This window comes from Centruroides sculpturatus, unplaced genomic scaffold (assembly GCF_000671375.1).
Source record: "Centruroides sculpturatus isolate CEXI.00-Female unplaced genomic scaffold, Cexi_2.0 scaffold260, whole genome shotgun sequence".
NCBI lineage: Eukaryota > Metazoa > Arthropoda > Arachnida > Scorpiones > Buthidae > Centruroides > Centruroides sculpturatus.
The window spans coordinates 683,619-696,462 of record NW_019384427.1 but is presented as its reverse complement, the minus strand read 5'-3'; the positions used below and the strand labels follow the sequence as shown (position 1 = coordinate 696,462).

General features: G+C 29.4%; 1 protein-coding gene across 1 annotated transcript in view; it reads left to right on the top strand.

The window, feature by feature from the left end:
• The window catches only part of LOC111619602 (RING finger protein unkempt homolog), an 85,082-nt gene extending 73,202 nt beyond the window's left edge, over positions 1 to 11,880 (top strand). Inside the window, exons 15-17 of the mRNA XM_023361365.1 lie at positions 5,985 to 6,059; positions 9,469 to 9,630; positions 10,958 to 11,880. Of these exons, the coding sequence (XP_023217133.1) occupies positions 5,985 to 6,059; positions 9,469 to 9,630; positions 10,958 to 11,008 (288 nt within the window). The 3' untranslated portion in view covers positions 11,009 to 11,880. The remainder of the gene's footprint in view (positions 1 to 5,984; positions 6,060 to 9,468; positions 9,631 to 10,957) is intronic.
• The last annotated feature ends 964 nt before the right edge of the window (positions 11,881 to 12,844 follow it).

Genomic DNA, 12,844 nt, shown 5'->3' with positions numbered 1-12,844 from the left:
GGAAATAATCCGTATAAACTACGCTATAAACAAAAAATTGTAGGATTAATTACCGAGTGTGCACCATTCGAAATCGCCATTGCTCAAGCTTGTTTTCGTCGCGGAACAACTCAGCAAACCGCGGCCGCGATTTCTGATGTTATTTTTCTGCGAAAACTTCGCTGAACTTTGGAGACATCATTAATATAAATAATTTTTATGGCCGTTGAATAAGAAATGTTTCTTTCACAAGAAATGTATAAAAGTACAGTACTGTATTAGACTTACGGTATCTAATTTACACACTGTACAGACGATAGCTCGCCTGAACTCTCCGTAGCGTGGTGCTAGATGGTGGAAAGTATATATATAATTATAATAAAGTTACAATAAATTAAGTTAATATATAATTATATATACAGTACCTAATTTATATATCATCATATGTACAGACGATACTAAACTCAATATATCTGCCTAAACTGTCCGTAGCATGGCGCTGGATGGCGGAAAATAGTTCGGCTGCCCGATGACGTTTTACGTAATTATAGGAGTTTTTTTACCGTTGTTACGGATACCGCCACAATTTTTTCGCCATCTTATAGGAATCGTAATTATAGGAACCCGTCTTATAGGCTGATCTACTGTAATTAATTATAGTGGTATATCGGTATTCAACCGAACAATGACTACCCGCTAGAACAAATTTTTGGTTAATAACAAATATTTTTATTTTAACTTTAATTTTGTCATCAGTAAAAAGTTTTCTATGATAAAAATGAATAACTAATTTAAAAATAAAATGAAACGTTAGAGCTACCTACCTTCATCAGACAAAATTATACTAGGTACAGTTCATTTTTTTTCACTTAATGCATGTGGACACACAATCATCATAATGTTTTAGAACCATTTCAAGTGTATGAAGTGTTTCAACAAAACATATCTGTGACACACTAAGATTTGTTGCAATTTCATGAGTTGTTATTTGTGTATTTTGAACAATTCAACCTGCACTTTTTCATCATTGACAGTTTTTGGGTACCTCATATGTTTTGTATCCTTTAGTTCAAAATTTCTCTAACAAAACTTTCAAAACCATATTTAATGCATTCAAAGTTTAGGAGCATCTATCCCATACACACTATGAGTATTTTTTACTGTTTGTATAGCATTGTATACTTTATGAAATTTAAAAAGCATAATATGCATTTTATCTGCAGACATTTCAGTTGGATTTTATTCAAACAAAATGTGATGTAAAAAGTTTAAAATGAGCTTGTAAACAAAGAATACAATCTCACATTAGCAGTAATGTTTGTTGACTATGTTAGTCACATAATTATTAAATCACACATTTATGTTAAGGAAAGACAGCTGTTAAAAATATGCAAAAAAAGCTTTCCATTGAGCATGGAAGAGGATACCGAATTTTCTGTTATACAGCCTGATTTTCCTTTCCATTTCTGCTTTGGACAGATTCTGCTGTTTACAGGTTAATTTACACTGATTTTTGCAGGAAATTCAAGGGACCGAAGAAATCTTTTAATGACAGGTTTTTGTCATATACAGGTTCCATTAATAGACAGGTTTGACTTTATTTAAAATTTCAAAAATATATATATATAATATATATATATATATATATATATTATATATATATATTTTTGAAATTTTAAATAAAGTCAAACCTGTCTATTAATGGAACCTGTATATGACAAAAACCTGTCATTAAAAGATTTCTTCGGTCCCTTGAATTTCCTGCAAAAATCAGTGTAAATTAACCTGTAAACAGCAGAATCTGTCCAAAGCAGAAATGGAAAGGAAAATCAGGCTGTATAACAGAAAATTCGGTATCCTCTTCCATGCTCAATGGAAAGCTTTTTTTGCATATTTTTAACAGCTGTCTTTCCTTAACATAAATGTGTGATTTAATAATTATGTGACTAACATAGTCAACAAACATTACTGCTAATGTGAGATTGTATTCTTTGTTTACAAGCTCATTTTAAACTTTTTACATCACATTTTGTTTGAATAAAATCCAACTGAAATGTCTGCAGATAAAATGCATATTATGCTTTTTAAATTTCATAAAGTATACAATGCTATACAAACAGTAAAAAATACTCATAGTGTGTATGGGATAGATGCTCCTAAACTTTGAATGCATTAAATATGGTTTTGAAAGTTTTGTTAGAGAAATTTTGAACTAAAGGATACAAAACATATGAGGTACCCAAAAACTGTCAATGATGAAAAAGTGCAGGTTGAATTGTTCAAAATACACAAATAACAACTCATGAAATTGCAACAAATCTTAGTGTGTCACAGATATGTTTTGTTGAAACACTTCATACACTTGAAATGGTTCTAAAACATTATGATGATTGTGTGTCCACATGCATTAAGTGAAAAAAAATGAACTGTACCTAGTATAATTTTGTCTGATGAAGGTAGGTAGCTCTAACGTTTCATTTTATTTTTAAATTAGTTATTCATTTTTATCATAGAAAACTTTTTACTGATGACAAAATTAAAGTTAAAATAAAAATATTTGTTATTAACCAAAAATTTGTTCTAGCGGGTAGTCATTGTTCGGTTGAATACCGATATACCACTATAATTAATTACAGTAGATCAGCCTATAAGACGGGTTCCTATAATTACGATTCCTATAAGATGGCGAAAAAATTGTGGCGGTATCCGTAACAACGGTAAAAAAACTCCTATAATTACGTAAAACGTCATCGGGCAGCCGAACTATTTTCCGCCATCCAGCGCCATGCTACGGACAGTTTAGGCAGATATATTGAGTTTAGTATCGTCTGTACATATGATGATATATAAATTAGGTACTGTATATATAATTATATATTAACTTAATTTATTGTAACTTTATTATAATTATGTATATATTTTCCACCATCTAGCACCACGCTACGGAGAGTTCAGGCGAGCTATCGTCTGTACAGTGTGTAAATTAGATACCGTAAGTCTAATACAGTACTGTACTTTTATACATTTCTTGTGAAAGAAACATTTCTTATTCAACGGCCATAAAAATTATTTATATTAATGATGTCTCCAAAGGTCAAGTTATTTTTCTGTGAAAAATTTGTTATCAGATATCGCGGCCACCATTTGGTGTGCTGCTCCGTGACGAAAACAAGCTTAAGCAATGGCGACGTTGAACAGTGCACACTCGGTAAGTAATCCTACAATTTTTTGTTTATAGCGTAGTTTATACGGATTATTTCCAAAAAATATATACGTATTTTGGAAATGTTGAGTCGAATTAGTCTAGAATCGATTAANTTTGTTTTGTGGAGCAAACCTTGATGATTTGTCTACAATCTCGAGGAGTAAGCTTGGGTTTTGGACCTGTCTTGAATTTTGGTACATCCTTGCCACGTCTTTTTGATAAATAATCACCAACAGTTGATTTTGGACGATTTATATATGCTGCAATTTCTCTTATTGACTTGCCTTGTGATTTATAGGCATCAATCGGCCGTTTTTCATAATCAGGTAAATTCTTTATTCTACCCATTTTAGAACGTTGAACAACATAAAGAATTTGTATTACAATTAGATATATAAGCTAATTTGCATATTTCAATGCTTGAAACTAAACAATATTCTATTTAAGTCATGAAATGAGTGCCTGTCCAGATAAATATGTAACAGTTTTTTTGTACAAAATTTTCAAAAATATTATTTTCAGTGACAAAATGTTAATGTTTGATTAAAATTCTTGTTTTGCAGTGTGGAAACATGTAAATCCATATTTTTAATAAAACATTTGTCACTTAATGCAGCAAATTTGGGTTTCACTTTAATTTTTTGGTGTTCATATAAATTTGAAACACACTTTAATTATATTTTTTAATTACAGTAGAAGTTCGTTAATTTGGCATCTGATAATCCAGAATACTTGATAATTAGACAACATTTGTAAAGTAGACAATAATGCAATAATTTAGAATTGTCCAATAATAATATGGCATGCTAGTATTTTGCATCTTGGAACTTATTTGGATACATCATAGACTAACAATCCTAAATAGAAATTGTCACAAAGAGAGGAGTGTGACTGTTCACATTGCTATGTCTAGGAAGAAGACTGTGAAATCAAGAGAAATGTGATTTAAGAAAAATGAATTGTATGTACTTCATACAGTGTACTTCTGGAAAATAAATATTACAATATATGCATGTGAATCATTGTGAATGTTGATTTTTGTGCATTAATGTGTTCATTAAAAATTAATACAGTATAATCATGCACTGTATCATCTTCATACTGATTAAAGAGCATGTGTAAACAAATCAAAATATTACAGCTGATACAAAATGTAATGTCTGCAATGTTCAGATTGCATGTAACATAAAATTTTGTGAAAATACAAAAAGTTTAGTAATTTCGCATTTCCATAATTTGCCACCACTCTGGTCTTGTTAGGTGCTGCATTAGTCAACTTCTACTGTAATTAATTAAATGAAATAACAGTCTTTCCATTGATTTGTTACGATAAAGCTTGACAGGGAAGCATATATAAATTTATTTATTTTGTATGTTTTGTCAATTAATTGATAAATATCTGTATTAAAAAAGCTATTTATTATTAAAGTTTTTCCCAACTTTTAATGCCAAAACTATATCTTGGTAAAAAGATTCAAATGATTTATTTCAATTCCTGAATAGTTTTTACTGCTGGATTTCATAATGACTGAATGTGACATCCATATTTATCTAGCTTTTAATATAAAATATCTGTTTATAAATTGTACTTGTATTTTATAAATAAGTAAATTGTAATAAACACATTTTTTTCAATGTATTATTAATATTGTTTTAACTTTTAAAAAATGTAGAAGTATCAGGTTTTAACCAAAGATTATAAAATTGTCAAATATGAACATCCATAGGTCTGATAGTTATATTAAAGCCAAATGATTGCCAGGTTAGATTGGGTATATTACTGCTACTACTAATAATTAAATGCTAAGTAATTTAGTCTAATGGTAGGCATTATGTGCCATTTCTTATTAAATTTAATAATTATAATTAAATTAATATTTATTTATTTAGAAGGCTCTGAAAGAAAAGAATTAGTCCAGAGCAGGACTCAAACCTGCAACTGCTGCTTACCATGCAGATACGTTGTCAGTTACACTACCTGAATCTCCATCTGATATTTGCTTCCAGAATAATTAATTAATTTGGATATAACCATACTGGTATTCATGGCATTAATTAGAAACAACTCAGAGCTCACAGCCTATAATTTTCTATTATGGCACTCAGTTGGCTATTGCTTTACCCCAACATGATGTATATATAGAAGTATCTAATCCAGCAATTGTTTAGCTTTAATATAACTATCAGGCTTACAGATGTTTATGTATTATGTACGTATACACCATGCCCTAGTAAAGTAATAGCCAGCTGAGAACTGTAATGGGAGATTATAGGCCATGGATGCTGAGTTGTCTCTTACTCAGTGACATAAATAACCAGTATGGTTATATCTAAATCAATTATTCTATAACAAAGATCAGACTGAGGTCAGGGTAGCGTAATTAGCAATGCATTTACATCATAAGTGACAGTTGCAGGTTTGAATCTTGATCTGGGCCGAATTTCCAGAGCCTTCTAAATTAATTAATTAATATTTATAATTAAATTAATATTTAATTTAATGAGAGATGGCATCTAATGCCTATTTCTAGACTAAATTACTTAGCATTTAATTATTACTAGTATCAGTAATATAGCCCAATCTAATGTGGTAATTGTTTGGCTTTGATTATAATTGTCAGTTAGTAGATAAATTAGTAAACTGTATTAACTAAAAAATCACTAGTTGAAAACTTTTTTGAATAAACTACCATTAGCTCAAAGATATAATAACAATAATTATTTCAAATTTTTTTCAGGTTTGATTCAGTAATATAATTTTAATAAAATAATTGCTGCTAATCTTAACCTATATTACCAGGCTTGTGAAGCATGGAAACGAGAAGCAGATGAAGCAAATCGAAGAGAAAGGTTAGCTGAGCAACAAAGAGATGAAGTAAGTTTCCAAGCCTTTTTTAACAGATTTATTTTAATAATTTAAAAGGCAATTTTTACTACCTTATTATTATTACTATTTTTACGCATCAGAATTTTTTTTTTACTATTAGATAATCAAATTAACAATTATATTTCAAAAAACTGGGTTTATATACCACTTACCAAATAAACTATTACCTGTTCATAACCAAACAGAAAATTCGTGCTATGAACGTTTTTATCTACAGTAGAGCATCGTTTATCTGAATCAGTTGGGGACTGAGGTTGTTTGGATAACCGATTATGTACGAAAAAATATATTAACTTATCCCGTGTTGAAATTTTTATCTGTTGCATGTCGCTTCGTGTTGAATTTTTGTCGATATAAAGCCTAATGTAAACTTTTTAAAATAATAATTGCGGCTATTATATCATTAAAAATTATTTCTTTATTTTTTACAAACAAAATAAATATATTGAAAAATATAAAAACAAAAAAAATATTATACTTTAGAAGTTAATCTAATATCAAAAATGTTCGATTCAGCATGACACACAGTCCTCAGAAAAAAGTGCCAGTGCTGGCTGCTAAAACACACACACCAACAAGAAAAATATCGGAGTAGCCCAAGATATAGCCAAAGATTGCAGCGCCACAGCACTAGCAAAAATTTAAATTTGCCAACTGGAATGGTTTAGGTTAACCGACGCTCTACTGTATATGTAATATACATCCTCAAGTATTGACAATATCAAACTAATGGCTAGTAGAATAGAACGTTTTAAAAAGTTCCGATTAATTAACTACGTAATTTGAATATGCTGCATTAAAATTTAAAATATGTAAAATATGTGAAACACATCCGAATAAATCAATTAATTTCACGTAGATTATGACATACATATCCTACGTAACTTAAACTATCTTTGATGCGCGTTTCAATCATTGGGATCTAGTTCAAAAATGGCACGCCATGCTGTGGAAAGCATGTTCGTTTCCTTGAAGTTAATACTGATCCCTTGTTTAATTGCCCAATAGATCTCCAGCAATTCGAGGTACTTGAGTTGTGCCTTATCCGATACTCTGTGTAGTAATTTAGCTTTCTGTAGTTCAACGTGAACATCCTCATTATTTGCATATGTTGCTAATGCTGTTGTGGTCAGCTTTTTTCTTATGGAGTATTCATGTTCTTTCATCCTTATATATATACTAGCTGTTACCCACGACTTCGCCCGTGGTGGTTTTGCAAGCAAACCCCATTATATTCAGTATTTCAACAATCATAGTAATTGTTATATAACACCTACCGCTGAAAATAATGAGAATTGCCGAAAATCAAACTAACTGTTTTCAATTTGTTCAATTTTCTGGAACGTTTACAATCATTCTATAAATCGAACCAATATGCAATAACAAATTCAAATTTAAAACAGTTTGAACATTTTAAAAATCGAAATAGATAAAAAATATAACAATGTCTGAAATGTTATCAATTTAATACACCTAAGTACTCAATGAAGACTAAAACGAAGATAAAAACAAAAAATCGCATCTAAAATAGTACAGTAGAAGCTGTTCTTCCAGTTAAGACTTAATCCTTTCCCTCTCACCCCCTCGGGGGAATTTTGAAAAATCTCTTCTTAGTGTGCGTTCTCATGACGTACCCTAACTGTGTACCAAATTTCACCTCTTTGGGTTCAGCGGTTTGCTCTGGGCGACGATGAATCAGTCAGTCAGTCAGGACAAGCAATTTTATATATTTAGATATATCAGTGTGGGTTATATAGAAAATTATAGTACATATTTTAGCAGTTAATTTTCAAAAAGTTTTCAGCTGTTTATTTATTACTATATTTCGATCAACATGAGGAGAGGAATTGTTACAATTATTACTGTCATAATTATAAACAATAGACTTTAATAAGATCCAAAATTGATATGTTTACAAAAGAATTAGTCCAGAGCAGGACTCAAACCTGCAACTGCTGCTTACCATGCAGATACGTTGTCAGTTACACTACCTGAATCTCCATCTGATATTTGCTTCCAGAATAATTAATTAATTTGGATATAACCATACTGGTATTCATGGCATTAATTAGAAACAACTCAGAGCTCACAGCCTATAATTTTCTATTATGGCACTCAGTTGGCTATTGCTTTACCCCAACATGATGTATATATAGAAGTATCTAATCCAGCAATTGTTTAGCTTTAATATAACTATCAGGCTTACAGATGTTTATGTATTATGTACGTATACACCATGCCCTAGTAAAGTAATAGCCAGCTGAGAACTGTAATGGGAGATTATAGGCCATGGATGCTGAGTTGTCTCTTACTCAGTGACATAAATAACCAGTATGGTTATATCTANCTTTTTGGAGTGCGGGAGACGTTGACATTGATGCTCAACCCGGTATATACTGATCAGATACTATTCCTCCAAACTTTGAACTCTCCCTTGTGATTCCAGTTTTTTATTTTTCTGACAGAAACAATTCTTTTATAGTATTCCCGAGACTGTCGAGTGGGCACTCGTTAAGTTTTGCATCGGTTTTTATTTTCGAAAGGTGAGAGTATAATAGCAAAGGTAGAGAGTGGGCAGATGTCTGATGTTGCTAAGCAGTATGGCTCAAACAGATCTACAGTAGGCTGCAGTTCAATCTTATCTAAGAAAGATACAGTATAATCAAGAAGACTCAAGCAGCTTAAGGAGTAACAAAAATCACATCTGAGAAATAAAGAACATTGAAGAGCTCATAATGGAACCTGAAACAGATCTGATGACAAAAGAATGCCAAGAACTCTTGAATGAAGAAAACCAAAAAATTTGACAACATATGTTTTCGTTTGAAAAAGAGGATTAATGCTGATATCTGCTATTAAAGATCTTTTGAAGAAGTGAGAGGATATCAGAATGACAACCTTAAAATGGCATCCAAACCAGGTTGAGGTTAATAGGCTTAGGGATCTCTACAATTACAATGTTATTAATTACTTTTGAAACATCCTGAAAAAGAGAGAAAAGCAATCAACATTAGACAGAACCCCACAAACGGAAAAAACATGACTAATAAAAATGCAAGACTGTGTATATATGTATTTTTATTATTATATATAAATAAATGGAGTAAGAAAGTATATATTTTTTTATTTTTTGGGGTCTCCAGAACAAATTAATCAAATTCCCATAAAAACCTATGGTAAATCAATAATCGGTTAACGAACAATTAGAATAGCGAACAAAGTCTTGGAACAGATTATGTTCGTTAACTGACTGTATAGGATTTCACCCCCACTCATCACCCACTGTATAGGATTTCATAGTATAGAAGTTCAACTATATAATATATATATATAACTTCTGTAATGCTTTTGCACATGAAAAAGGAAATATCTAAATATGGTTTTTTTTAAATTACAGGCAATTAGCAAATTAAATGCTTTACAAAGTGAAGTGGAAACAATATCTGGAGAACCTTTTCTTCACTCATTAGCTAGGATATCTGAATTAGAAACATTACCATTAACTAAATTAAAACAGTTACAAGAACAGCTTCGTAGTGATCTGGATAAATTAGACAAGGTAAGATTTTGATATTTTTTAAAAATAATATGTAGAAGTGTCTTCAAATGTTGCATTATATCATTTTTTTTTATATGATTTTGTAAATTTCAGACTGCAAATTTTTGCCACGTTTATATTTTAAATGTAACAAAATTTGCATTTTATTCAGAATATATTCTGTTTTCTCTCATGAGGATTTAAGTTTTAAAATATTTAAATAAAATGTCAAGTTTATGAGAAAAACAAGAAAATTCTATACAACGATTTTTTGTGAAATTTCTCTAGTGTATTTCTTTTTGTTCTATCCTGTCTCTTCTTTAAATGAAAAAATAAAAAAATCTAAGATGGTATTTGAGAATTCTGGACAGTTTTTGATTCTGAAGATTAGAGAATTTTTTTATTGCAATATTTTTGTATTTTGAGTATCAAGATATTTTTTGACATTTCGAGATTCTCGAGAATGTGTCTGTTGATTTTTAACATTCAAACTTAATACAATATATGTATCTATCTATACAACGTTCTTTTGTTGTTTATTTCAGAACAAAATATATATTTAATCCCAATAACTCATTACAAATTTCTAACAAAACAATATACGGATAAACATTTATATCTAATTATAAATTATTTACAATAAATTACTCGGAATAAGATACTTGCAACAAAATCTTTCGAAACAATAAGAAATTTTATACTAGCACTAAAACACCTGCTNTATATAAGTAAAAAATGATTTAGTCTATAATATATTTTCAGTAATTATGTTTGTTTTTTATAAACTGTTGTTTAAAAAATATTCTATAACTTAATTGTTATTGATTCTTTAACTGATAATTTGTATGAAAAATGGAGAAATACTCTTGTTTTAAAAATTAATAACTAATTTTTGACTTCTATAAATTCTGTTAGCATTTAGTAAGTCTTTGATAGAATCAAAAAACATTCCTTTACCTGTCCATGTGTATATATTTATGTAACTTATTATACATATATACTTGTAAATGTAGATAGAAAATAATATATATAACTCCATTGATACATTAAATTCAACATCATAAGTATATTTTGACTAAAAAAGTTGTATCACAGTCTAAAAATAATATGGCTCAGTGAATTTAATTGTTCTGCCTTGAATAAAAAGTAAAAAAATGTAAAATATATTATTTTACATTTCTTAGAGATTTTGATTGCATTTTAATAAAGGAATATTTTTTGTCTAAAATGTTTTTTGTTATAAATAAATAAATTTAAATTTAAATTTTTGTCAACTCAACTTTTGGCAAAAATATTTCTGTATAATCAGTGTAATCAGATGATATATTTTGTTAAAACTCACCATTAGCTGCCTGATCCAAAACTGACCAGAATCAAGTATTACAAGATAGAGATATAGTATTTGACAAAAAATTGCACTCTTTGTGGTGGAGATAGAATTCAACAAAAATTCTTTAGTCTTCTGCAACTAAAACCAACAGTCACATTTTTATTACAAGTGATGTATAATTCATTACATCTAAGGGCCTACTTTTTTTGTGCTCTAAATTATAAAATTTTTAAAAAATTTTGCATTACAAACATATTTTTTTTGCACTGAACTTTAATCAATTTAGTGTTCTCCCTAAGTCCTTTTTACTTTTTGCCTGAATGGTTTTTCTAGTTCCCTGCTGATAAATTTCAGAATAAGTATATATGTGTACAGTACAAAAGGTACAACTTTTTGTATTTTAACAACATTTACATATTTCTTAAGTGTAATTTGATCCTAATTTTTAACATATGTTCAAAATTTAACAAATTATGTCTTTGCAACAGGTCAATTTATATCTCTAGGTGAATGTATTTAAAATTACTTTAACATGTCTCTGTGAATATCTGAAAAATATTTTCACCTGTCTAAAGTAAATACATTAGAAAAATAATAATAGTAAATATGTGGAATTCTGCTATAGTGATGTATAATTTTTCTTTTGGAATGTAACTTTTAAATTTGTGTTTTAAGTTTCTAGAATGTTTTACAAAGTTGTACTAATTATTCTATTTGAATATTGTTAACTAATGAAACATCAAATAAAATAAGCAAAAGTGTTTTTTAAAAAACATAAAAATATTATAATGTTGTTCTATTTATACATCAAGTTTTAAGAAAAATGTATTCACACCAATGTATGAAAATTTTTTTATTAAAAATTAATAAAAATCCATAAACAAACAACAAAAAAAAGAAGGTAAATCAGGCTAATTGATCTGCAGATTGAAAAAATTGTAGATCTATAAATTCCCACTGTTGTTTGTCTGTCCTTCCTTAATCTCAAGAATGATGTTAGATAGATGGAAGTCAAGACCAGATATGGAAAGTTTGGAGACAGGAGGCCTTGATTAACTATATACAAACTTCCATTATAGACTGGAAGTCATATTATTTCAATTTAAAAATTTTCTCCTGAATGGAGTTACATAGATGATTGTCATGACAGGCAAGACACTATAATTTCACAATAAATAATTGCTTGTTTACTTTGATTTTTAGAAAACAAGAAAGTTGCCAAAATAATAACAATTCCAAAATGAGTAATTATTTATTGTGACATTGTCACAATGCCAGGCTGCAATTTTTCATCACAATATATTCACTGTTTTAGTAGTATCTTGCCCTGTACATCATAATATTCCTGTTTATCAAACAATAGTCATGCCAATCATTGATCTAACTCCATTCAGAAAAATTTTTGAACTGAAATAACATGACTTCTGGTGCAAACTGAAAGTTCATATATAGTTAATCTGGGCCTCCTGCTTTTAAGTTTTTCACATTTGGTCTCGACTTTCATCTATCTAACTTTGTTCTCAAGATTAAGGAAGGACAGACAACAGATGACAGTGGGAATTTATAAGTCTGGAATTATTTCAAATTGAAACCCAATAACAGGACCACTGATTTCAAACATTGATATCAAAGCTGTTGTCAATAATCTCAACCAAGATAGAAGAAGGTTATTTATATGAGAAGGTTGATAGTTTTCATTGACTATCTATCAAAAAAATTCTGAAGAGAATGCTGAAACTGCAACTTTCTTATGGTCATTGCAGTACAGTCTGAAATGGACAATGTAAGAAATGTAATAACACTTTGGCATTGGAAAAACACTGAAAAAGTGCATATGATTACTCTCAAAAAGACACTCCAAACAGATTGTAAAGTACTATATTATTTTTCCGACTTTTCCAACGA